At 41.8% G+C, this 27,476-nt stretch overlaps 1 protein-coding gene across 7 annotated transcripts; it reads left to right on the top strand.

Annotated features, from left to right (window-relative positions):
- Positions 1-400: 400 nt before the first annotated feature.
- On the top strand, positions 401-27,476 carry NDEL1 (nudE neurodevelopment protein 1 like 1). 7 transcript variants are annotated; one of them, XR_008596877.1, is made up of 11 exons: positions 401-500; positions 9,084-9,181; positions 12,365-12,518; positions 14,631-14,779; positions 16,277-16,413; positions 18,143-18,316; positions 19,596-19,687; positions 20,564-20,715; positions 22,845-22,974; positions 24,133-24,157; positions 26,204-26,266. XR_008596877.1 is itself a non-coding variant. In XM_054977493.1 (10 exons), exons 2-10 carry the CDS (start codon positions 9,096-9,098, stop codon positions 26,219-26,221), a joined length of 987 nt encoding a protein of 328 aa, XP_054833468.1. In that variant the 5' UTR covers positions 401-535; positions 9,084-9,095; the 3' UTR covers positions 26,222-27,476. The 7 variants fall into 7 exon arrangements, 4 of the variants coding, with proteins under 4 accessions (XP_054833468.1, XP_054833466.1, XP_054833465.1 ...); XR_008596876.1 differs by having other exon boundaries at positions 401-535; XR_008596878.1 differs by lacking the exon at positions 401-500 and adding an exon at positions 817-1,287.

Here is a 27,476-nt window from a genome sequence, read left to right as displayed (position 1 = left end):
AGATTAAGGCTATCATACTTCAGTCACATCGTGAGAAGACAAGGCTCTCTGGAAAAGTGAACTATACTAGAAAAAGGGGAAGCCCCAAAATGACTCAAGTCGAAGGCGACTTGATTGTACATGGTATATAATAACACACGCACGAACTCCTGAAGAAGGGGGGGGGGGAACAGGGAAAACCTCACACGAGCCAAAGGCGAACAATTCGCCTCAGCGAACAACCCCACCTCTGCCGTAGCGCCTCGGAGGGAGTGGGCGTGCCCTAATTTGCATGCCACGCCCAATCTCCCACCAGACCTCGTCAGGTCCGTGCACTAGTCCGGCCCCTCCAGGGGTTGTACTCGTCTCATCAAGGGCCTTCCCACCTTCTATGACGTTTCCTAGAGCGTGGGTTCCCGGATGAGGCAGGGTTAGGAGACGAGTCAGCGGCTGAGGTGATGAGGCGACGTTGGTGGCGGTAGCAGCAGGAGTGGCTGTGACAGACATAGAACGCTGTACGGGTGAGCGGCTGGAGGAACCAGAGTGGGCCGAGCGGGTACGTGTTCGCGTGTATTGGGGAGCCTAAATTGAGGCTGAGGTGCTGTTGAAGCCGGGTGCATCATCCCCCCCCCCGCCGCTTCACTTCTTCCCCGCAAGATTGTGCTGATTGGTTGCGAACTGACAACGGGGCAGATCCCGCCCCTGCCGACTTCCTATTTGCAGGAAGTGGAGCGGTTGTCGCCTCTGATTGGGTCAGAAGATGTCAGTCACCGAGCAGGCAGGGACTGGACAGGGCGGGGCGGGTCTGCCCCTGCCCTTCCCTGAGGGAACGAGCGGGCGAGGGGCTGTCGGTGCGGTTCTTTTCGGGCGGGCGGTGGAACTGGGAAGGCCGGTGTTTGTGGTTTCTGTCGGAGAAAGCCCCAGCGCTGCCACCAGTCTTGTTCCCTGCCCTTCGTCGCCTGCTACATTTTTCTGCCCTTAGTGCCGAGCCCTGTGCCCCTTTCAGCGCCGGCTCAGGCCGTGTCCTTGCCTCGGGCCTATCTGCCATCCGATCCAGCCAGTGATCGACGAACGGCCCCGCCTGCCTGGCCTCCCCTCCCCCCGCCGGCTCGAGGAATGAAATGCAGGTTGCCTCCGGCTTTGCCTTTTGCTTCACGCAAGCATGAAGAGCTTGCTTGTTGTGCCCGCGTTGTGCTTAAGATGGGGCAGCCTGTTTAGCTGCTCCATTTCGCTCTCCAGGTCTCTCAACTAACTCTGTTGCTAGTACATCTGTCTGCTGATTTCATGACAACCCTGTAGCCATCCTAGGTAAGGGTTACTGGTAACTTCAAGCCGTTCTTCGAGAATGTAGGCATTACAACCCCCCCTCCCCCCTGGTCCATTACAGATAAGTGCATACGTTTGTAGTTCTTGCATTCCTTCCATCACAGGGGCCTCCTTACATGTAGTAATTCCAGGCAATCTCCTGTAGTGACCTCTTTTTGAGGAAATTATCTCCATGGACTACATCTATGAATTGTAGTATGGTGCAGCAACTCTAGAACAAGAGAGAGAATACCATTTCCTTTTCAATTGTAGTGGTGGGGTGAATTTATTTTAAACCAGTATCCTGTAAGCCTGTTAGTTTTATCCTCTTAAAGGGCAAATAGATATAATGGGGCAGCCATGTACGTTTGTGTTTCGGTCTTCTTCATGTAAGAAACGAGTGGCTCAACTTTTACTTTTCTTAAAAGTACAAATGGATGAGGGAAACGGCATCTTGCTTTCGTTCCCTTGTTGCACTCTATTGTTTTGTGCAGTTCTCTTCCCTGGTCTGACTCACCTCCAGCATTGGGACACTGCTGCTGTGGGGAAAAGCCTGCTGTGGTCTGAGAACAGGAAGATAAAGGGAGAAAGTGTGTTTCAGCTCCTTTCATCTGCATGCACCTTTTACTGTACAAATTAGCCCTGCTCCATACACATTTTAAATGTGTAAAGGGGCATGCCTAGTCCTTACTGAAACTAAGCTTAAGTACATTCAGATGAATGTATATTTTCCCCTGTTACTCCTGCTTCTGCCTGACATGGATAGTTCAGGTAAGCCTGATCTTGTCAGATCTGAGAAGCTAAGCAGGGCCAGCCTTGGTTGGTAATTGGGTGGTAGACTGCTAAAGAAGAGCAGAGTTGCAGAGGTAGCAGTGGCAAACCACCCCCATTAGTCTCTGCCTTGAAGACCACAGCAGGGGTCACCATAAGTCAAATATAACTTGATGGCACTTTCCACCATCAATCTTGCCTCTGTATTTCCTCTGCCTTTTGTAGATTCCCCCATGTCAACCTTTAGATAGCTTCTTGAGGCAGTGATTTTCTTTTTTAGTTTTGTTCTGAAATGTGCCTTGCATATTTATGCTGCTGTATAAATAATAACCATGCTGTAATAACTCCTTTGCCATGTTGATTTTTTCTGTCTAATCCTTTTAACTGCCAGCCATGTTTGGGTAAAGGGAAACGGCTGTGAGACATTTGCTGTCAGGTGGTTGCTAAGATACACAAATATACTGATGATGTCAGTGCACTAAATTCCCATGAGTCACTCAAAATATTTTCCTATTACTCAGTTCATGGAAGTGGCAGGTACGGGTATAGATGTTACATGTTGTGATGAGACTATCAAGTTGCTGTAAGAATACTATTTTGCATCACAAATATTATAGTATGGAAACTTCAAGCTGTGGATTCTTCCTTAAAGTATTTAACTTCTGATAGACTTGGGAGATGAATTCATTGAAAATATATAGTTGGGTGAACCTGAAGAGGTTTTTCTCTACATTTTCATATGATTATTTGAAGAAGGTTAGAAAGACCTTTTAACTGATCATTTGGGGAAGATACTTAGTGAAACATATAGCTACTGCAGTTCTTGTTGCACTTCATGGAGTGCTATTTCCCTTGATATGTTTTTAAGCCCCCGATTTGCTGTGAACGTACACATATAACTTCTACAGGGCTGTATACAAGTGGCTTGTGTTTAGTTGCTTCATATTCCCTCTATATGATATGAGACATTTTGTCTAATAGTTCCTAACTTTTTAAAATGAAAGGAGTGGTTGGATGTCGCAGTGAAGAATATAACATAAGAAGAGGAGTAGAAAAGGGGCTCCTGAGAACAGGTGCTCTTTCCTGGCTGGTAATTTATCCTCTACACTACCATCAAGCTGCTTTTCTGGGGTTGGGGAGATACTAGAATATGTATCTTTTTCTGTTTGGGGGGAGCAATGGGATGAGAAGGTGGCTTTGAAAGAAAAACACCAGCATGGAAAGAATTAACCACCCTGTGTTGTGTATCCAGCCTTTTCTCCACTCATGGTTGCAGCCTCCAGCAACTTTTCATTTAGAAAAAAATGGTTGGGAGTTCTGTGTAAAAGTGTAGTTTTGCCCTCTGTATGGATTCAAAGTACCTTCTCAAGTGAAAAACTTTGTAATAAGAAGTTCAGAGTTTTGCTCAGTAGGCTTGTAACTCGGAAATAATTGGAGCAAAGGGGAGGGAGTGACTGACTCACTTCTGGTGGAGGAGAGTGGAGAGTGTGCACAGTAGCTCTGAGGATATGTGAACAGTGACTTCATAAACTTGCATCACTTAGGAAACACGTGCCTTCCTATTTATGTCTGGAATCTATTCATTTTTTTTTAAATGAGGAAATAGCATATATAGAGTAAGCTGATGAACTGAAGCTTTCACTGGAACTGAAATATCTATAGAGAGATAGAGTAAGCTGATGAACTGAAGCTTTCTTTTCCTCATTACTTTTAATAAGGTCAGAGGTAACAATAGACTTGCATATTCTGCCGCATACATGTCATGGGAATTTTTCCTTGTTTAAGGGGTTTCTATAAGTAGGTCAAGGTATATTGGAGAATACAATGGTTATAGGTTATGAAGTTCATTAGCCTGAAAGTAAAGCTCCAGATTTTCACTCTGGTTTAAATTGTTTAAAAGAGACCACGTCAGAGCCTCCCATCAAACCAGTATTATCCTTCATAATTTCAGGAAAGCCTTTACATCTGTTCAGTTTCAGGCCAACAGGTTTGCTTGATAGTAACTATTCCCAAAACCCTTTACTTCACATTTTTGTATATGTAGAACTCCAGTTCTGGAGAATTTATGCCGTTATATTCTGTCTTTCTGTTTACACACAGCATAAAACCAAATTTCTTGCAATATTTTTGAAGGGCTCAGACTCTTCCTCAGAAACAGAGAAACTGATTTTTCTTTTTTTGGATACTGACTTACTCATGTCATACATAGCAGCATTGTTTGCTTTGGCAGCCAAGCAAATATGAGCAAAAGCCTGTTTCTGAAGGGACAAATGTTTTTAAATGATGACTATTTATAGATCTGGTTATTTTAGCAATGTCATTTAAAATTTATGTTTTATGTTCTTTGTGTTTGATTGTAATGCCCTCTATACACAATAAATGCTATTTGCACCCATTGAACACACTGCTTTTCCTTCCTGCTTTTCCTGGGGGAGAAGGGCCCCCTAGCAACAGTATTGCAGTGTGCTGCAGGATGGGAGAATCAGAATCTTGGTGAACCACAGATTTATGGCAGCTAGGTGGGAGAGGATGTTAGCATATCTAGAGGATCATTATTTATGCTTCTCAGATACTGCCCTGGAGTCTGCAGAACACTAAGGGCTGCAGAGAGATTACAGACTGAAAGACCTCCATGTTTTTAAAAATACCAGTTTTCATAAAAGAAAGGAAGAAACTGACATGGGTGTGAAGTAGTGTTTGGAGTACTGAATGTGGAAAAGGGAGATCCAGATTCATTTACCCTTCTCTCAGTCTGTCAGCAAACTCACTGAGTGGTTTGGGGCCAATCACGTACACTCAATCTACCTCACTGGGTTGTTGTGAGGGTTAAAACAGAGGTAGGTGTGTCATGTGTATGACACCTGGAGTTTTATGGAGAAAAGGCAGTCTAAGAATATGGTAAAAAAAACCCTGAAACCACCAATCATCCTTCACTGGTATTTGCTGCCCAATATGACCAGAAAAGGGAATAGCAACATTGCAGGTCCTAGGAGAATAAATTAAAATCCCACATGAGAACAGAAAATCCTGATACAAGATGGTAACCAAGATACAGTATTTGGAACTTGGATCTAACTGAGGAAATCACTCTTGATTTGGTTTTATTACCTGCTCCAATGAAAGGAAAAGCAGCGCTCACAAGGCTGAGTAGAACATGTAAAGAAAATTTGCCCAATAAGAATTCTAGGTTTATAACAAATAATAATTACTAGGGAAACAAGTTTGTGCAGAAAGAATAATTGATGGGATTAGTTTTACAGAACAATGTCCTTCCTTGAAGAGACACCAAAAATATAAAATATAAAATTAAATTTTACATTGCCATTTTACCCAATAGGAAGTTACTTAACATTCCTGTGGCAAGTACATAAGTCTTAAACAGGAGACTGCCTGAATTGCAAATTGTCTCAAGTGCACATTTATTTCAAGGTAATAAACTAGGTGTTCAATGGATGGTATCTTGAACTTGAATCTAACTGAGCAATAACATTCCCCAGGCTTCCCCCTCATCCAAATCTCCAGTCACAGCTCCACTCCAGAAATGCCAGATGTACTGTGTCTGAACACTTTAACCTGTTCTGGTTGTGTGAACTAAGCCTGCCCCAAATAGATCTTAAATATTAGTTGCTTGTTGGCCTTCCTTAAAGGACATATTAGTGCAGGAGTGTTAACTATGTCTCAGAGGGCGCTTAAGGATCTGAGAAAGACAGGCTATGATAAAATAAATAATAACATGAGATAATAATAAAGTAAATAATAGCATGAGATGAAACTAGCTTTGGGGATTCCTAGAAGCAAGCAACTTTTAGGTCCTTTATGATGCTTCCAGTCTTCCATTTTCTGTAATCACTTAATTTGTTGCTACTACTGACTGTTTGATTTATGGCTGAAAATATTGGTGGTGGACTTGCATACGTTTTTCAGTTTGGCCCTTTGCCACTGTGCTATAATAGCTCATTATATGAAACATAGGAGAGACGAGCTGCCAGTTGAGGATTCCCTATTCCGAGCTCTATATATTGCAAGAGTGTGAGTGCTGCTGATGTGTAAGCTATGAGTTGGAAAGCCCAGGATTTTTAAAAATGTACATAAGGAAGTAACACCAAGTAGAGAGAGGTACGAACCGAAATACGAACCAAAGTTTGTGACGAATCGGGCCAGTTTGCGGTTCGCGAACCAGCGGTTCATCAGAGCCCATTTCTGACGAACCACCACGAACTTTATGATAGTTCATTTCGTTTGTTTTTTGGTTTGTCACTGCAGACAGCCTGGCACTGATAAGTCAGTTTCCTAGGCAACAGGGGATGGACTTCCTGCAGACCTTCTACTGGCCAGGAAGTGACATTCTGCTGGCCTGGAAGTAACGATTTGCTGACCTGGATGTGACATTTTCACAAACCAAATGAACCGGTTTGTGAACTGGGGCAGGTTCATGAAAGTTTGTGGTTCGTGAAATGCGACGAACCATGAACCGCATGGTTCGTGCCCATCTCTAACACCAAGTAATGCCAAGGATGATGTGGAAAGAAAAAGATTATTTTTCTGCTGTATCCAGGCCCTGTTGAGGTATGGCTCTTGTGCCATCTTTGGCTTAGTGTTTCTTGCTAGAGAAAAGAAATGGAACATAGTCTGATATACTAGTCAGCTAAAACTCCCAGTTGTGTTAGTTGATGAGTCCTTTTAATTGATAAAGGTTTGCTTTGATGTTCTATAAAGCACCTGCTGAAGGCCTTAATTTCTATTTCTTTTTTATTTTCTAGGTAGCACCAATGAGTTATTTTATTTTTGGGTGTTCTGCTTATGTCTGTTTCACATGCTCTTATGCTTCTATTGCCTTTGTCTGAGTTTTTGCCGTACTGAGGGCTAGAATTGATTTACAAGACTGCTGCTTAGATTCTGGTTTTCTGAAGGGGAGAGGATTATTGCTTTCAGAATCCTTTTTCTGTGATCCCTGCTAATTCATTTTTTGCTTAACATTGCGATGTACTGTTATTTTATAATCTCTACCTTCTTAGTTGAATGTGGGCAAGCCCCCATCAGTCTTCCTTCTAGGGCATATGAGTCAGACTGGCTATCATTCTCTCCCCCTGCCCTGCCCCCAAGTTTCATTGCTACAAAGAGCAACCTAACATTGCACCTTAATATGTGGAGCTTCTTGTGGTGCCAGTTTGGTGTTTTAACAGTAAATTGTAAGTGCAAGATAATTCTTTACGGGAAAAACAGACTGTATCGTCGAAAAACCTGGGTATCCACTCCTGGAATGATACAACTGTTTCAAACAATATTTTGGTGCTTAGCATTGATATTGTTACCAGAATAGGAAAGTGGGGTCTGCCATGTCTAAAGATGCCACTTAACAACTCGGTCCACCTCTGTGAGTTACTTTGCAATACTCTTTCATTTATATGCAAAAAGGAGAATGAAACTCTGTACCCTAGTGCAGATTTATATTGGATTGTTTGTGTTAGGGATGATCCAATCCAGTGACCACTTGGTGGAGGGTGGGGTGGGGACATGGAGGAATAGAAAAAATGATAATGCTCATATTCCTCAAGTACTGTTCTCCAGTAAAGATTTTCACATTTTTTTCTTTGCCATTTTCAGTACAGAATCAGGTGTGATCTAAATGAACATCTCAGAATGAGTGGGTCAGAGGTGTGGGATGCCTGAATGAAAAGAAGGGGCTGTTCTCAAAAACTGACAGTAAACTTCAGCTAAAATTAGCATTTGTTCATGTGTGGGCAGTGAACAAATGCATATTTGTTCTCTTCAAGGCAGTGGCAAGTCCTTTATTCCTGTAAAGTGTGGCGTTGGGTGGAAGAAGTGCCCTCCCAGTTTGGAAATTAAATACAGTTTGTAGTAAAGCAGCCCTGATGCTAACACAGTTGCTTATTCTGATTGCTTGATGTGGCTGCATCTTTGTGGTGAGGGCATTTTTAAAACAGGGCTGGGGCAGACTTTGATTATGGAAGCTACTTCAGTTCTTTTGCCAAATGCCTGGACTCACAAAGTGGTAGCTCAAGAGGGTAGAGCCAGTCACAAATGGTGGCTTGTAAAAAATTAGTTTCAAAGCAGGTGGGCAGTACATGGGTGGGGAAACCTTTTCTCTGCTGTTTTCTGAAAGCAAACTCAAATTGTAACTTGTGCTGTAGAGGAAAAATGGTGTGCCCTGTTTTCCCTGGAAGAGGCAAATAGCAACTTTGGTAAAAGGGAAAAAGTTGTTAACATGCTCCTTTCCCATACAGAGCAAGCATGCATGTGTGCATGCATGAAGGAGGCAGATGGGAAATGGTGTTAGTGCTGTCATTTCGCTACCCACCTACCTGCTGTAAAGGGCTGTGCGTGTGTATGCATTACAGAGAAGCTGTTCTAGTAGCTTTAAAAGGAGGGATAAAGAAGTGATTACAGCAGCACTGGAGGAGGGCTACTCCCCAGTGACCTTCTACCCACCCATTCAAAACATGAAACTAAGTTAACTGGATGTGCAACCTTTTCATTTCTTGCAGAGCAAACCAAACTGTTGCTGGCCTAAAATAGGACCAGAATTTAACATTTACTAATGATAACCTTGTGAGTGTTTGATGTGTTTAGGTACCTGTGCCTTTGGCTAGAAAGCTTCAGGACTGTGGGAAATGTGGAACATCAGTTTGCATATCCCTTAGCCAGATTTGTCTTGATATTGTTAACTCTTTTGTACGTTCCAGAGTTAAGCCTCGCTTTTTAAAACATTTAAAGCAGATAACTTATGGTGATGAGCCCAAAATATAATGGAGTATCTTCTGAAGTTTTTTCAGGTCTTGTTCCAAATTAGTTTTGAAAACCTTGTCTGGTTGCTTTTTCATTGCCAATTATAACATGCCAGTGTGTCATATTAATCTTTTCTGGTGATGCAAAGTGAGGTGTATATCATACTTGCCTTACACTTGAGCTTAACTTTGGAAAGCTGCTGTGTGATTTGTCCAGCACAAGATGTCTTGAACATTCTCTTAAGCTTTGTGGCCTTACATGGTCTGTGATCTGTTTTGCAGTTTCCCCTGATCATGGACTGTGGAGAAATCCCAGAGTTTTCAAGTCCAGAGGAAGAAACTGCATACTGGAAGGAGCTTTCTTTGAAGTACAAGCAAAGGTATGGGTCTCTATGACAGTTCAGTCTTGTAGAGGCATATAGTAAATTTCACTTTGAAAGATGCGTTGAAGTTGCTTTCTTTAAATTTTTTTTAAATTTTCAGAATCTTTTTGCAAAAGCAGGAATTCTGCCTTTGGAAGCCACGTGTCTCTAGCATAGCTGTAAGCTCTATGCTCTGGGAAGCAGGAACTGTCTTTGTCTGGGAGTGCTCTTTTGCTATTTGAAATCTGCCTTTACAAACAATGGGGTCCTTTATCCTCTCAAGAATGCTGTTGCTTGCTACCCTTGGCAGATTCAGTCTCATGTCTCGTTGATGGATTAATACTGTATCTAATTTACTTTGAAGTGCCTCTTCAAAGTTTTAGTTAAACTGAACTTTAAATACAGTTTAAGTGTAGGGCTGGCTAATTTTGATGAAGAAGGTCACTCCTAGCTTATGAGTTGTAGGACTTTCTGACTAAGTGTATCTTATCACTGATTAAATTGCCATCTCAGTCCCTCCCTCTTTATTTTGTGTGAGTGCAACCCAGTAAATACATGATCCGAATTAATTCAGTCTTCTGTTTGAATGCAGAGTATGCCTGATGTGAAGTGAAAGACAAAGGCAGCTGTTATGTGTCACCAGAAAGCACACCCCCTTAGAGACCAGATAGTAGCTTCATTGTCCTGACTGGTAATGTTCCTTTTGTATGGCTTCTGTTCTGCAGTTTGTCCAGAGCAGAGTTGCTTAAAAAGCAACAAAGATAAGCAAAGTGTGCTTTTTTTTTTAGCACCCTAATGTTTTTCAGGATCCACAAATAAATATTTGCTGCAGTCATATCCAAGTGGTTAACATATTGTGAGATATGAATGTTCAAAGCCCAGCCATTCTTTCTTCTAAGGGCCTAACATATCTAGGGATGAATAAACCCCCTTGTATTTTTTTCAAACTCTTATTAGCACTTAGGAGGTGGGGAGAATAGGATTTAGAACTGGGGAAGGGTATATATATATATATATATATATATATATATATATTTGGTTCAGATCTTTTCTTTCCTCTGGAGCTGCTATTTGTTCCTTTTGGAGGAAAGCACATAGATATTACAGTGCTGTGCACAAAAATCTGAATAGTAGATCTGTGTGTTTATTATTAATACTGTTCTAAAAATGGAGAGATCTGTGCATTGAGAAACCTCTCTGAAGATACAAATTATGAAAGATACTGAGATCCAAAGACTGACTTTAGGTGCGCTCTGTAGAATTTTTCACTTTTGAATGATAGACCCTATGCCATACCATGCAGTACTGCTTTTAACCTACCACAGGATCAAACTAAGGTTGTCATATGATGAAACCCTTACAGAAAGAATGAGCAGGTCCAGGTGATAGAATGAACAAGCCTGTAAACTTGTATGTCTCCTGGTTACTTCAATGCATGAAATTATATCTGAATTTTCTTGATTAAATGATCTTGCATGATCATTTTAAAATTATTTTAAAATTTATATTCTGCCAGCATGGTTCTAAGGAGCCCCCAAGCTAATTAACGTATTATAATACAACAATTACATTGATTTTTAAAATACACAATTTCATAAGCTACAAATTAGCAGCAGCACAGAATAGGAAAACCCTATTTGAAAGATTTCAGATAACATCCAAACATACATTTGCTTGTGTTAATTAACAAAGCCTACCTTTCCTTCACAGAAACAAATTTGGCAGTCCTCTAAACATGAAACTCAAACTAGCCTAACTGGCATTTTTAGAGAGAGTGTTGCTATAGAAAAGCTTATGCCTCTTGCTGTCCTGGTTCCAGGGCTGATTCCAGATTTTGAGGGGGCCCTAGGCAGAGACTTACCAGACAGCCTTTCATACCCACTCACCCATGTGTCTCATTACCTGCCTGTGCTGCATCCTTTTCATGCCCTGCTCACAAGCCCTCCCACTGCCCATGCTCACAGACATCTGCACTGCCCTCAGTCCTTTCTCTGATGGCACTGGGCAGTGTGTGCAGCTTGGGACATGAATGGCAGAGCACTCATAAGTGAGTAGGCAGGGAAACAGCATATTTGGAGGTTAGCAGTGGGCCCTGCCAGAAGCCGTGGGCCCTGGCTACTGCCCCACCAGAGGATACGTTGATACCAGCCCTGCCTGGTTTTCTGAATAAGGGCTTCTCAGATGACTTCAGGAGGATTCATATGAAAGGACTTATCCCTAAGACCAACTCAACAGTGGCTGCGTAAGATTTTAAAGGTTAAGATCAGCACTTTGAATTGTGCTTGGAAACGAATTGAGGGCCACTTTCTGTGGTATCTGAATAAAGCTTCAGTTAGTCTCCCCTCCTGGCTTGGAGATAATTCCATGTAGGTTAGATGCCACTTTTTCACCCTTATTAAATCCGACATTAAACCTAAGCCTGTTTATGGCATCCACCAACTCACATGGCGTGGTTGAAAAGTAGAATAGTTGTTGTTATTATTAGCTTAATTTATAATCCCCCTTTCTCATTGAGATGCAAGGTGGATTACCGATATGATAAAAACTATTTAGTCAGTCAGCAAATGAATTACAAAGGGTGATGATAAAATCTGAAACTAACAGCCAAGATTTCCAGGAAAACAGAATAATGCGGTGGGGCAGGGTGGATTACAGGTATGAGAGACTATTTGTTCAGCCAGTCAGTGACTAGAGTCCAAATATGATAAAAAGTAACACCTCACCCCAAATATCTAGAAAACCAATCTCAGCAATTTTAGGCAGATGTTAAATGGCATGGAGGACAAGGTAGAGCCATGAGGCACTCTGCAGTGTAGAGCAGCTGCCTCCCCATCACCATGTTTGAGGGATGCCTGACAGGAATTGAACTACTATAGTGCAGTACTGTTATCTCTCAGCCTTATTAGTGGACTAAATAAGAGTATTGCGGTAAATTGTATCAAAACCAGCTTAAAAATTCAGGAGAACATAGGGTCATACATGCTTGGAAAAATTCGATACTGGCCTTATACAGGAGCTGTCTATAAGATAATGCAAACAATCATATCAGTATGTTTTTACAGATATTAAATTCTCATGAAAATCTACATGTAATTGGTGTAGCAATAAATGCTTTCGGACAGCAGAGTGGTGGGAGACTGGCCATGGTTAAAGCTGACAAGTTAAGAACTTGGCTGGTCTGGAGTAACATTCCTCATATAGTTTCCAGGAGGCACGTGAAGAGCTGGCTGAATTCCAGGAGGGCAGCAGAGAACTGGAAGCAGAATTGGAAGCCCAGCTGGTGCAAGCTGAACAGAGAAATCGGGACTTGCAAGCAGACAACCAAAGACTGAAGCAGGAAGTGGAAACGTTAAAGGTAATATTGCTGTTGAGAATAGATGTGAAGTAAGGACATAAGTTTGCAGGACAGCATGAGTGTCGGCGAAAGATTTGGGGCTTTGGATCTTTTGAGTGTGCTGTGTTTAGTCCAAACCTTGGCAGTGAATATTTGAAAATTCTAATGGCTTTCCCTGTGATAATTTAGTTTTCTTAGTACATCTTACCTTAGAGCTCTTTTCTGTGCCCTGGTTATGGGGTTATAAGCCTGAGTTCAAGGGTAGAGTAATTTGACTTCTGCTACGCTGACATAATAATTTCTCAGTTACTAGTTTACTGTTGAAAATATGACAAGACCTTGCAAGATGCTGGAAGGTCTGTGAGTGAATCTTCCCAGAATTTTAAAAAAGTGAAATAGGCAATTACTCGTGGCCTCAGGTCAGACTAGGACCACAGGGGAGAGGCTTAGCCATTCCTACCCTATGTAGTTTCACCATTCAGGATTGGTCTCCTGCACTATTGTTAGCTCAGAAAGGGGAGAAAGACAGATTACTTCTCTTTTTCCATTTCCAGGGCTAATAACAGTGCAGGGGGCTGAAGGTGGTTCCAGTTGGTGAAATTACATGGTGGGGTGAAGGGTTTAACTTCCTCTCCCCCTGCTCAGCAGCCTCACTCAAAATTGCAGGACACTGTGGATGCTGTTCCCATTGAAAGATGGTAGGAGGATTGGATCATGGATTGCGCAGGTTGAACTGGGACAGGATTTTTCTTGCATTATAAAAGCTAATTTTCTGCACTTTGCACCCATGCCCTATAAAGCCAATTACACCATGTGTTAGAGCTAGCTTCCTGACGCTCTAATTTACAATACCCCTCCTGCCCTCTGCCTGAATTATAAGAACCTCGTCCTTTTTCTACTCCTTGTATCTGACAAAGGGAGCTCTGATTCTCAAGATCTCATGCCCTGGAAATCTAGTTGGTCTTATGGTGCTACTGGACCTGAATCTTGCTTCTACAAATAACCATAGCTACTCACCAGAAACTAACAACATCATACTTGTTTTGGTCCTTAATGTCTTTGTAGAATGGCAAGCCCTTCCCTCCTACAGAGCGATAGTCCAGAGGTACATTTTTCCTGGGTATCTCTGTAGTAACACTGTAGTGCATCCTCAGAATATCACCCAATCCAATTGTTTAATATGTCTGTTAACAAGTCCGTGCCTCTAGTGGAGCTGCATGACTCAGCCCAGTGTTGTGATGCTTTTGCTAGATACTTTGAGAGTAAATACTCTCAAAGCAGGCTTGGATAGAGTTCAGATACCAGAGGTTCCGAACAATTAGAGTACAAAAAGGAAGGGGTCCTTATTGAGAGCTGCTGTAGCAGAGTGGTTAAGTGATTTGGCTGAGGCACTAATATGTCTAGAAGAGCAGTATATAAGTGCAATTATTATTATTACTACTAATTGGTCTGATGCCCTCTTCCTCAGCACTTCCCCAGGACTTTGTGTTTTGGAATGGGTTGGCAGAAGCACTATGGAAAGCACCAACATAGCTGGCCTTTTTAAAGACTTGTAAGATTGTTCTTTGTCAGCTGTCTTCTTAATGAAGGGGCATTTTGCTAATATTGGAATATATTGTTTTTTGCTGGCAGTTGACTAATGTAGTCTTGCTTTTGTTGGAGAGCTATATAACTCTGTTTGTTTGTTTGTTTGTTTGTTTGTTTGTTTGTTTGTTTGTTTGTGTGTGTGTGTGTGTGTGTGTGTGTGTGTGTGTGCATGCATACATAGTATGTTTGTTTTTATGGCCTTTGGTCATTCTGTAGACTGTCTTAAACTATATAGGAAAATAACTGCTTCTTGGTTAGCAGCCAATAACTGGACAATGGAGGTAAAATAGTTTGACGGTTATATGAGATGTGGGCTTGGACACAGTGTCTGCTGCATCACTGAAGCTTAGCCATGGCAATATGTGTTTTTTGTACCTGACCCTCTCAAAGGATGTTTGAATTTGCAATTCACAAATGTAGCAGATTTCTTCTCTATGACTTTTTTTCCTTCACTTGGCTAGAATGGTGTATGGGAAGGAAGGAATGCCTTGAAGTTGCTTGATCTGGTTTCATAGGGACTGTTTTCATTAATTATTGTGCTTTCAGGAGAAGCTGGAGCACCAGTACGCACAGAGCTACAAGCAAGTATCCTTGTTGGAGGATGACCTGAGTCAGACCCGGGCAATTAAAGACCAGTTGCATAAATATGTAAGAGAACTAGAGCAAGCCAATGATGACCTTGAACGTGCTAAGAGGTAATGAACTTAATGTTGGTGGTAGCTGGATAATCTGTTTTCTGCCTGTGGCAAATAGTTCCCTAGATGCTGTCTTGCTACTCAGCTGGTGTTTCTGGTAGCTTCTAAAGCACTCTACACTACAAACAGCAACTTGGTATTCACTTGGTAACTTCACAATTCAGCAAAAAATATAAACAAATTTTGTTGGTGTTTCTGTCATCCCCCAGTGTTATTCCTGGGCACAAAAGAGTTTGCCACTATGGTGTATGCCCTGGTAACATCTATATTAGACTACTGCATTGTGCTCTGTGGGGCTGCCCTTAAAGATTGAAAGTTACAGATGGTACAGAATGCTGCAGCCATTTACTGCAGTGGGTCAGAGGGACTGTATCACTCCAGTCATGTTCCATTTACACTGGCTCCCCATTTGCTTCCAAACCCAGTTCAAGAAGTTGGTATTATTGACCATTAAGGCCATATATGGTTTGGGGCAGGCATCCTTAAGGACCACTTGCTCCTGTATGAACTACCTGACCACTCTGGTCATCTTCAGAGGAGCTGTTTCAGGTGCCCTCCGACATCTGAGGCTAGACAGGTGGCATCCTGAGAAAGGGCCTCCTTTGTTGTGGCTCCAAAATGTTGGAATCCTCTTCCCAGGAAGATTTGTCTGTCTCTAACATTATCTTCGCCAGTTAATGCATATTTTTGTTTTGTTTGGCACCTCCCCCCCAAACTTCTTTTTAGCTCTCCTCTCTGTTTCTGTGCCTATGTGTTTGCTTTATTTATTTGTTTTAAATATTATCTGTATATTTGTGCATTAAATGTTGTTTGAACGTTTGATATGTTTGCTGCCTTGTGGACCCTGAGTTAGGTGGAAAGGTGACATAAAAATGTTTTTAACAAATAAAACTAAAACCAGAATTTTCCCTTTAATTCAGTCACAGCCTGCACTCTTTAGTAAATATATCTTGGCCTCCTTTTGAATAGCCTGTGGCTAGCATTGGACTGATTTTCCCCTGGGATGTAGACTGGCCTAGAGAATTTTCTGTAGAAAAATAATTGGCCATTTTTGCTCTGATAGAGTCCACAGAAACAAGGCAACATCTAAATTTAGTAGCCTACTTTGGTACATCTCTCCTAGATATAAGTGTCTCTCAGGCACTGGGCTTACTTGCCAAATATGTACAAAAATACATATCTATGTATGTTTGATTTGTTGCCTTGAGAAGTAGGTCTGACTATTTACTTGGCAGGAATTGTTTATTTTGGCAAGAGGCTAACTTCCTGTTTAGTTTTGGACCCATGTGAATTCATGCATATTCCAAGAATGGAGTTATGCTTTTCCATTTTGTTTTTGTCCCTAGATTTTAGATTTGCTTATTTGAGTGGATTACCGCACTTGCTTCTATAGTATCTTCTCAAGTGTACCATCTCATTGTCAAATATTAGCTTTGCTGCTTTTCTAACTTTCAACTGTGTACTGAAGATTTATATATTCTGGATTTTTGTCTCTAGGGCCACAATAGTTTCCTTGGAAGACTTTGAACAAAGGTTGAATCAGGCCATTGAAAGAAATGCCTTTTTGGAAAGTGAGCTGGATGACAAGGAATCTTTGCTAGTTTCTGTGCAAAGACTGAAGGATGAAGCAAGAGGTACTGCTTGATTTACAGCTGCTTGCTAGCTTAAGATATGTGAAATTTAATGATTAAAGGTTGCAAGTTCATTCTTGACTGCAGGGAATGTTTAAGACCTCATACAAATATGAACCATGTCCAGTGCATGCATAATCTTTTTGTGTTTGTGATTGTTTTGTGTAAATGGCAAGAACAGTTATTTGAATAACTCTCAAAGTAAGACTAAGCAGTCTTCTGTTTGGGATGCTGTAGATAGTGGGTATCATTCTCCAGAGCAGAGGCTGAATTGTCCTTTCTGTCTGTGCCAGATATGCCCAGGTAGAAGGTGCGTGGAAGCACATACATGTTGTGAATGAGTGCACAGATAGGATTTGAAATGGAAATAAAGGCTTAAATAATTTGGAAAGTCATATGTGCCTCTGCGGCTCTCATTGGGAAATCCAGATTTATGCAACACTTCTTGAAATGAGCTGCAGAAATGAGGAGATTTATGGTATTAGACTACAAAATGCTGTATTCTTGTTGTAGCTTGTCGGGCAAATGTAGCTGGAAAACATGTTATCCAGGCATACACAGCTGAGGACAGCAAGATATACCTACTGTTCTCTAAAGCAGGCTGGTGAAGGTTTGTACGGTGTGGAAGAGATTGGGTCGTAGGGGAGAGAGGTAGAAATAAATCTTTCTAATCCTCCCAGTCTGGCTCTCAGGATGAAGTATGTAAAATACCTTGAATGCATTCTATAAATGCTAGATAACATTATTATTGATTAAAATAATTAACAATAATATTCCCAATGAAGGATTTCTGTACTTGAGAAGAAATCGCTATTATGATGCTAAAAAACTATCATATTATTCTGGTATTTTTTGTGCCTCCTTGTTGAAACATACATCCTGGTTGTATGTGCGTTTTAGAATTGAGTTATTTGCGAATGTCAGAAAAAACTTTCCTTTTCTGCAAAGTAAATGGAAGATGCCATTTAGAACAAGTGTGTTGCATAGGGTAGGTAAGCAGATGAAAAACGTGTGTGAATATGCTCCTTTGGCATTCTTGATGTCAGTGCTGCAAAGCAGGGTAGATACAAATCAGTGTTTTTAAAAAAAAAAATTAAAATGGATTTTTTAAATTTAAATTGGATTTTTTTAATAAAATGTTTTTGGAGGAAAAATCTATCTAGTTTTCTATTTAAGATACATTATAGTCCAAAGGTTATCATCATGAAATAAGGATTTGTTTTTAATTATGTAGCATGAGGCCATATATTCATGCAATGCTTAATTTTTTTGGTAAACAAATTCCATTAATCCATTCACAATGTCATGCTCTTCCAGAGGTTTCTGTAAGATTATTGGGCAGTTTTTCTAACTAGAAGATATTATCACAGATGCTTGGTTTTACAGTTCTCAAAACTGTGAATTTGTGTCTGCAGAGATCATGTCTCTTCTTCACAGCAAAAAGGTTATAAAATAAACATACACAGTTGAGAAAAAGACCTTAATCCCATTGTTCCTTTGCAAATCTTTGTACACAAAACCAACCCTTTACCTTTTAAGTGCTAAGTTTAAAAAAATTCATTGAATAGAAGATTGTTGGGAGTAAAATAGATCTGCACAAGTCTCATTTGGCTCTAGGATTTGGTCTTGTACATGTTTTAGGGGAGAATTGTAGAGAATTTCCAGGTGCTCTGGTTATTTCTGTATATGATGTCAAGAGATAAGTCTGCAATATTTTCTTCAAATCCTACAGACTTAAGACAAGAACTAGCAGTGAGGGAAAGGCAACAGGAAGTAACCCGGAAGTCAGCCCCAAGTTCTCCTACTCTGGATTGTGAGAAGATGGATTCAGCTGTCCAGGCCTCTCTATCTCTGCCAGCAACACCTGTTGGGAAAGGCTGTGAGAACAGCTTTCCTTCGCCAAAAGGTAGACTAAACAAACACATGTGTGCTGTGAAAGCTGTGAAAGAGCCTTATACATTTATACCCCAGTTGTACTGCAATCAAAAAGCTCTTGCGTGGTTTCAGCTGTAATACTCTTGAAATGCTGTGCCAGTTTTAACCAGAGAAGGACTTGGGGGGAACTTTTGAGTCATACTTGCTATTTTGTGCATTGTGTAGCTTGTTCACATTTTATCTCTGTTGTTCTTGTTACAAAATCTTACCTCATATAATAACAATGTAGAGATTGAGAGTATGTGGGATAAACATTCAGGGGACTGATAGTATAAGACAGCTTTGTATAGCCTTGCTCTTGGCTTGTATAGGCAGAGATGTTATTGAGATGGCCTAATGGCTTTTATCTAGAAGGTGATTTGATAACTAATTATTATGAAGAGAAGCTGGATCTGTTGCTATGCACAGAAATGCATTGCTGCTATCTTCAAAATTCAGTTGGAGGACAGCTACCCTGGAGGCTTACTATGGGCCAAACTACAAGTGACGAATGACACAGGTTGGACACTTGTCAGCTTCCCTCAAGTTTTGATGGGAAATGTAGGCAGCTTGGCGGAATGTTGGACAAGTGACAGTTGAAAAGTCCATTGGACAGCAGTCGGAGAGCCAAGCTGCAAGATCAGGATGCCTACATTTCCCATCAAAACTTGAGGGAAGCTGACAAGTGTCCAGCCTGTGTCGGGTGTCACTTGTAGCTTGGCCCTGTGTCAGCTGTCCCTTGGGGCATAGGATCAGAGTTGGAGTAGTCTCCATTTCTGTTCTTCAGAAGTGAGTTCCTCATGAGTGCTGGGATATTTACATATATAAAAAGTACATGGGTTGGATTCAGTGCAAGAATCACAGATCTTCTTCACTTCCCCCAGCAGTCTTTCTAATCCCAAGAAAGTTTATTCCTGGGGTCACAGGACTTTAGTGGCCAAACTACCCCATGAGTCTGGAGGATCTGGAGGCTGCAATGAGGAGAGAGAAGGGGACAAAATTGTCTTTCCTGCCCCTTCTGTCAGCAGAGCTCCATTTACAGAGCAGGGAGCAGTTTTGAGATCTTCCGTCTCCTCACTACAGCTTCCAAATCCACCTGGCTCTTAGTTCTCATGGGTTCCACTGCTCTGGTATTAAACTTTCTTGGGGTCAGAAAGTACTATTGTGGGGAGGGGAAAGCAGGGAAGATCTGCAATTGTCAGAACCTTCCACTGAATCCAATCCACGGTGACTATCGTGATTCTCCCCCCACCCTTGGTTTTGTTTTGCAGCTATTCCCAATGGTTTTGGTACCAGTCCCCTCACTCCATCTGCCAGGATATCTGCGCTCAACATTGTGGGTGATCTCCTAAGAAAAGTGGGGGTAAGAACTATTCAGAGTTCTGACTTAGATATGTTGAAATATGGCCTAACACTCTCCCTAAATGCTATCACATGATTGGACATTCTTAGTATGAGCTGGAAGCTAAATGGCTTTCATCTGATATGACAGTAAACAATAATGCTAAGTTTCAGTGGTATAAGTGTGATACTAAATAGCACTGAGAAATGAAGGCAAATGGGCAGTTTTCAAAGGGTTTTGCATCAGAAAATATTTGTGGGACCGGAAGGGATCTTTGTGAATTTGTTTATCAGGACAGTTCTCTCCCATATGTATTAAGAAGGCTTGGTAAAGTATGTACTACTTCATTATGGGTTCTGTGAATTGATGTGTGAGGGTTACTTTTGCATTCATTTCCTTCTTGTGGGCTTCCCAGAGACATCTGGGTGGTGACTGTGAAAAATGGAGTACTGGACTAAATGGACTTTTAGTCCAATCCAGCAGGGCTTTTCTTTTACCATATGTTTTAAAGAAATTCCTCTAGGGCTGCTGTTTTGCTAGCTGTTCCCTGTTTTTTTCCCCAAGTTGTTTGTTGAAGGAGTGCAAAGAGCTGTTTCAGCTACTGTTCTAAAAGTTCTGAGGGATAGTGAAAAAGATTGGCTGCAGTGTTCTGTGTTGCACAATCTGATCTGACCAGGCATTTGGAAAACCAATTTTTCCTTAATGGCCTGCTGTAAAACTTGGCAATTTTTGTTGAGAGTGTGGTGTGAATGGCAGCCAATACTTGACTGCAATTAGTCTGGCTCTGATAGTTTGCTCAGACTTTTATTGTGTTGACACTTCTAATGCTGATTCTAGTTTCCTTATTCCTCATTAAGACTAGTTAATATAGAGGTGTTTCTTTCACTCTTTTCTCAGGCCTTGGAATCCAAATTAGCTGCTTGCAGAAACTTCGCAAAAGACCAGGCATCGCGGAAATCTTATGTTTCAGGGAACATAAACAGCAGCATGATCAACAGCAATGGCATGAAGTTCTGTCATTCAGGACATACAACATTTTACGATAAAACGTAAGTTTACTCTGACCTTGAAACTAAGAGGTGGATTACAGAATTGCATTCTAATAGGCAGAAACTTTCATTGTTTAACCTGTAGGCATCTTGCCCTTGAATGTAGGTTGCGGCCTGTAGGAGGTGCTCTTCCTTTTGTATTCTGCTAAGCCAGGAAATATAAAAGTTTGTGTCTCTAGGATGATGACCTGAGCTGCTGTAGAAGACCAACACAAATTGTGCTGAGTCCTTTGTAGTGTTTGCAGTATTCTGCTAAGGAGGCATGGAGTATTGGTGGCAAATAGGGTCACTTTCCTCAAAGTAAGCAATGCATAGTGCAGTCACAATTGCTAGGCCTGGACTGCATCATTTAGTGCTTTAATTCTCCATCCCCTTGACACATAAAAATGGGACTGACCCCTTCAGTGAGGGACAACTGTGTCTTCAGTTGTCATTGGTCAAACCCAAAGAGCAGTCATTTCTCTCCTCCATGAACTTCTCATAGAATGTTTGACTAAGTTTGGCTAGGCTGGGTGGTTGCAGATGCTGTTTTCTGGGCTGGTAAGGTTCTGTAAGTGGAGTTGGAGCAGTCAGCCATGTTCCTTCTCTTTCTTGCACTTTGGTCACTAACCTTGTGAATAACATTGGATCCAGACAGTGTGCCTTGCATAGTGCAACTCTTGAGTCATTCAGGGGCAAGCTTGCATAGAAGCTCCGCTGACTGGCTTTGAGCCTGGCTGAATAGTGTTTTCTGTATAGCTTGTAGACCAAGCTTGTATCTAAGATTTGCACCCAGATAGGATTTTTTTTTCAATTTATATACTGCCCTTCAGGACAATTTAATGCCCACTCAGAGCAGTTTACAAACTATGTTATTATTATCTTCACAACGATCACCTTGTGAGGTGGGTGGGGCTCAGAGAGCTCTGAAAGAGTTCTGACTGATTCAAGGTCAGTCAGTCGGCTGCTTCAAGTGGAGGAGCAGGGAATCAAACCTCGTTCTTCAGAACGAGGTTAAGTCCTGCTGCTTTTAACCACTACACTAAAATGGTCTACAGATCCACGATCCCATGTGTAGGTCTGCCCTTGGTTCTTGATGTGCAGCCAAGCACTACAGCAGTGAAATTCCAATTGAACTGCTGCTTGTAGTTCATGATGTCAAATCCTACAAGCTTCTTAAGGCCCACATTTGCTATCTTGAGCCACGCTCTGAACAATAAGCAGATTATGAGTTAGGATAGGATCATTCTTGATGAGTCAGCTTCCTGCTCTGTCTGCATCCTGGGCTGCGTTGTGTTGTGTAAGGTGTAATTGATCCACAAGAACCATTCAAGGCTTTTTGTGTTATCCCTTCCCTCCATTCTCCATTGTATGTAAGCCCAATTTGCCTAACTTCTTTTACCTCTGTTTGCAATAGCCAAACTCCTCCTTTAGATCTCTCTGCCACGGCCCTTTTCTTTAGCAATGCAGTTCCTGAACAAGTATAGTGCACTTGGCTTGTATTTCTGCAACCAACAGACTCCCTTCATTTGATCCTTATTATTCATTTATCTGTCCCCGAATGCCAGTTTATATCCCATTTAATGCAGATAAGACCTCTATATTGTGTGCAGTAACTGCATACACACTGTAAAAAAATATTGAACTGTAGTAGTAGACAGCTGTATGCCATTTCTAAGCAGCAGTTAGGTGATCTCTGTGCCTTTGTGTAGTCTATGATGAGAGGCTATCTTTTAAAAATGTTGTCTAAAGGTAGAACTAGCTGCTTTTCATATGTACCATAAAAACAGGCAGACAGATTCTTCTTGGGCAGTAAAGACTAGAGGTATCTAAACAACCGAGAAGCGTGCAGGCAACATCAACGGGCACTTTTTCCTCTCATTTCTGCCCTCGGCCCTGACATTCTGTGGCTCTTGCAAAATGTTCCCCTTCCGTTGCTGCTGCTGCTTTTCTTCTCCTTTCCCCCCATTCTGTCAAACTATGAACTATTTCCATAGACTTGGGCACCCATTGGCTTCTTGCTTTTTGGCTGCCTTTTCCTCCATTCTAATGATGCTGGCTGGGGCTGAGCTATAGCTTGTTGTGGCACAGAAAGTGAGTTCAGGCATGCCCTTTCTTCTCCTCTTCCCCTCTTTTTTTTCTTTCTCTAGCCCCTGTACTCTTCTCCCTGTCCCTACTTGTCGCTGGATGCTGAATCAGCCACGTATGCTTGTGGACCCGACCCAGTCTGCTGCTGCTGCCTTATGAAAAACCTGTGGTTGGGTGGTGGGACTGACTGAGGTAACTTGCTCATTGCTGTACTGCTGGCTTTGCTGCTGATGTGCTAGTTACTTTGCGCAGTTTTGCTTTCCAATATGTGGTAGAACTGGGTGACCCACCAAATCAGTGTGGTAGGAAGGGCACTGTCCTGCTGAGGATTACAGGAAAACTTGTTAAGTGTTATGTATACATAATATGTGTACATGAGGTTCACTAAAGCCAGCATAATTCATAGTTGGAGCTAGGAAGTTTAAGGGGAGACAGACTAGATTGGAGAAAGCTTGTTCACTAAGCTGATTTCCTTCAAGGAGAAGAACACCTCTGGTAGATTGACAAGCAAGGATTACTTTGTGTGAAGTCCTTTCTGAGCTCTTCTTTAGGCTTCCTTGCCCAGCTGAGTTGAGCAACTTTTCTTGTTTTCAGTGTAGTTCAGATCAAGCCAGAGTATGCCTGGTTCTGTCTCAAAATAATAGCATCATCAGTAGAGCATGCTTTGGTTATAACTGAGAATTGCTTGATCTGCTTTGTACCTTCTGTTAGCTTATCACTAATGACTTTTAAAAAATTCTAAACACTACTGTTTTTATAATATTGTATTCAGCTACTCAGTCCTTCAAGAATCACTAGCTTTGGTTCCAGCATGTCTCTGCGTTCATGTTTATTTGAAGGCCCAATCCTGTTTATTAGCTGTTAGTAAAGCAGGAAATAAAATGCCTTTTGTTTTAAACATGTTCCCAAGATATAGTTGTAAATGGCAAACTAGATACATTGTAAGTAACCCTAACCTTGCTGTTGCAGCTCTATATATTATGTTCAGCAGGATTTGAATCCAGTGGCACCCAGTGGAACAAAAAGATTTTCAGTGTATAAGCTTTCGAGAGTCAGAGCTCCCTTCTATGGTATCTGAAGAAGGGAGCTCTTACTCCTGAAAACGTATACCCTGAAAATCTTGCCACTGGTCTCAAATCTTGCTTTCTACCGTACACCAACATGGCTACCATCCTAATATTACATTCAGTAGAACTTAGATTTTCCCTGTATGCTTAGGGGTTGTATTTAAGAATCAGTTCTGTTTGTCTCCCAGAATTCACTGGTAGCTTTCAGTTTTGTGGCTTCCGAAGATGTTTGTTGTTACTGGTATGTTTACTTGAATTGTTTCCATCTCTTTTGTTTTGCTAGGTCAGATTCCCTGCAAATGTCATGGGTAACTGCATCTGCTTGCCATGATGTGTTTGGTCAGTGCTTGGAGATGAGTCTTGGCTATTGAGGGCATGGGGCTAAGATACTAACCTTGTGCAGTACTTTTCAGTTGATTTTTGCCATGTGACTAGATCAGTTGGTTGACCACATGACAGATTGTCAACCCTGGAGTAGTGCCACTTCTTTGTTGGACTGTCTTCTTCCTGGCATGCCTCATGGAGTGGGTGGCTTGAACATAGGTGTGCTTTTGCTTTTTGAGTGGGATGAAGTGAGCTTCTCGAGCAGAGAGAAGTTTGCTATCCCTGTATTGATGCAGGCCAGATAGGAGACTGTAATGGATCACCAACCCTGGCCAATTCCCAAGAAAACTGAGGAACCAACGTTATGTATTCCAGCGTTTAGCTGTTACCTAGCACTCCCTTGTGTGCCTAGCCTCGCATTTTCCAAAAGGTTTTAGAAGGGGTGAGCAGGCTGGTTGCATCAGACTCGTTGATATTCCCAGTCTATTCTCTCCACTCTACCCCAGCTACTCTAGGAATCCAATAGAGTTGGTGACCTGGAAGCCAAGGTCATAACAGTTGGCCAAGATAGGCTCTCCATATTGATTCTGCTCTGTCCAGTTCTTAAACAGTCATAACTGTGGTGCATCTTGTGTCAGCAATGTAGACAGGAATAAACTGTAGCCAACATATGACCAGGCATGTGACTGGGAGAATTTTTGAGCTGATACCTTGGATTTCACTTCAACAGCCAAATGGTATCTTTACTTCCTGGCCAAGCTGAATTCTTAGAATCAAACCAAACTAGAAAAAAAACATAAGACACAGTTATTTGTGTCTTATTTGGGAAGTCATCAAATTTCAGGCTCTGTAGGAATCGAGGGCGTGGTAGTGATCATACTGCAAATGCCTGAACCCAGATTCCCATCCCCAGTATGACATCTGACTCTTCTCTTAAAAATAGGCTTAGCTCATTTGGATAGTAGAAAACAAAATGCCAAGATGACAGCCAGTTTGTGTTGACCTGACTTGATCTGTTCAGTGTGTAATGTTCATGTAGTTTGACTTCTCTCTCAGCACATGATCTTTCCCCATGAATCCCAATTCATTCTTGCTGTATCTCTTCTGTTTACTGTTAGCCAGTTTCTCTGTTCCCTTTTTTACTCCCTCCTAGGAGTGACAAAGACTGCAAGCACTAAAAGCAAATTCAGTTACTATGGGAGCCGTGACTGAGCTTCCCGACTTAAAACTATAGATGCTGACTTTTAGAATCACGAAGTATAAACATCCTCAGTACTAGTGGTATTACGCCATGGTTTACCTCCCCCAGTATGAGACATCTCTCTCCCTGATCTGTTTAGTTCTAGGTGTCTGTCTTGGCTTTTGTTCTAAGATGTAGCAACAGAAGGGGAGAGTATTACTTTTCTATATAGCCATAGCAGTTAATTCATCAGTTATGTCAGAGTCTCTGCTAAATGGAGATTGGATCGGAGTCTCAGTGGTAGAAACAGGTGGGTTTGGTGTGTGCATGTGGCGCCGTGGCAGAATGCAAAGTAAAGGGTAAATTATTACATGGCAGCGTCCTATTTTTAGAGGACTACAACAGGTTATCAAAATATTTTTTTATGTGGTAAGGCTAGAGTCATAATGGGAACCACTTCCAGAACCCTGTGTTTGGAGGATCTCTGGATCAGCATGTAATTCTGTTTCCTTGTGACAGCCCAAGAGCTGAGCTTCCTAAGCTTGAAACTTTTCTGCTGGCTTGAAGTCTTCAAAGAAGAGATGGAAAGATCTGCCACGTGGATTCCTGGAGCTATGTCATTGATTCACAGCAGATCGACTAACAGTTTTTGGATTCTCTCATTTCAGCTGTGTGCATTGATAAGCATGTCTGCCTTTAGCTGTTATCATGGCAGAGGGAACTGCAATATTGTGTGAGGGGGTAGTCCTTTGGAGATGGGTTCAGTTTTGTACTCAGTGCTAAAATGTAACTGGGGATGCAAGTTTCACCCGTTTGCTTCTTGGTGACTGATTTCTCTGGTTTTCTACAGGGCAGTCAATGGCTTTGACCAAGGCCCACCGCCAGGTCTAGGAGCTTCCAGACCATCATCAGCACCGGGCATGCTCCCTCTGAGTGTATGAACAGTGCAAGGCCACATTGTGACTTGAAATTGGTTCTTGAAGGAACAAGGCAAGAGCTGCTTGCAATACTTTTCCGTTAGTGCCCCCTGCTGGAGCTGAGTGGGTGCTTCAGCACTCACAAGCTGCCCGGAGAAGATCCCAGCACATGTTCAGCACTCCTTATGTCAATACAGTCTATTTTCTTCGATTTTCATCGTGGACATTCTTTAACGTGGTCACCGCTGATGTCTCTCTGTCTTACAGGATGCTGGAGTTGCACTTGCTTAAATCACCCTCTTCTGTTCGCGCCCCCCCCCCCTCCAATTTTGTAACCTTGTTAACATGGGTCCGCATTGATGCTGGCTTGTCCCTTAGCAACCCCTCTCTCCCACCACATTGCTCTCCTTTCCTCCAAACCTTGCACTTAAGCACACAAGATCCCTGTGTGCTTATTCCCAGAATAAGTCAATTCATGTTCAAAAGCATTTGAGGAAGGCCTAGACTTCCCTGGTCAGCTGGGGCACTTGGGATGCAGTATGGACTTGTATGTACAGAATGGATCTTCCACACCCCCAGTGAAAGTAATGTACCTGAGTGGTCTTGGGACCTGACACAGCACCCATTCTGATGAGCTGGGATGTGAGCCATGGAAAACATTTAAGAGTGACTGCATCTCCTCTACGGATCTATGGAGTACAAGAAATGTAGGTGTTGTGCAATTATGTCTCTTTGCCAAAGCTGATAGTTTTTAAAATGGAGAATTCTCCCCCCAGTTTTGCAATTCTTGTCCAGTCAGCTTCATCCTGTTCATCTGGCTTTACCTATTTTAAGAAACTAGTGGATTGGACTTGGCCTAATTAATGAGAATTGCCCAAGAGCAAGGGAAAGGAGAAGGGATACAAAGCCAAGGCAGGTTATGAGGGGAGGGGGCTCAGATTTACCACTCACTGTTTTGGATTTTGTCAGCCCTTTTCCTTTGTATCCTTTGCTGCATTGACTGTTTACATTTGTTTTACTGTACATAGGTTTGTAAACATGATATCTTTGCCTGAGATATTTGTACATAACTTGGGCTTTGTAGCTTTATTTATTCAGAATCTCTGAGGCATGTTTTCCCTAGGACAGTGTATCAGATTTCTGTGGTGACTGCCATCCTGTGGTTCAATGAGAGATGGTCCAAAAATAAAGATCTTTTAATGTGGA

This window comes from Eublepharis macularius, chromosome 4 (assembly GCF_028583425.1).
Source record: "Eublepharis macularius isolate TG4126 chromosome 4, MPM_Emac_v1.0, whole genome shotgun sequence".
NCBI classification, from domain to species: Eukaryota; Metazoa; Chordata; class Lepidosauria; order Squamata; family Eublepharidae; genus Eublepharis; species Eublepharis macularius.
Note: the sequence above shows the minus strand (reverse complement) of the source record. Positions and strands in the feature narration are given on the sequence as shown.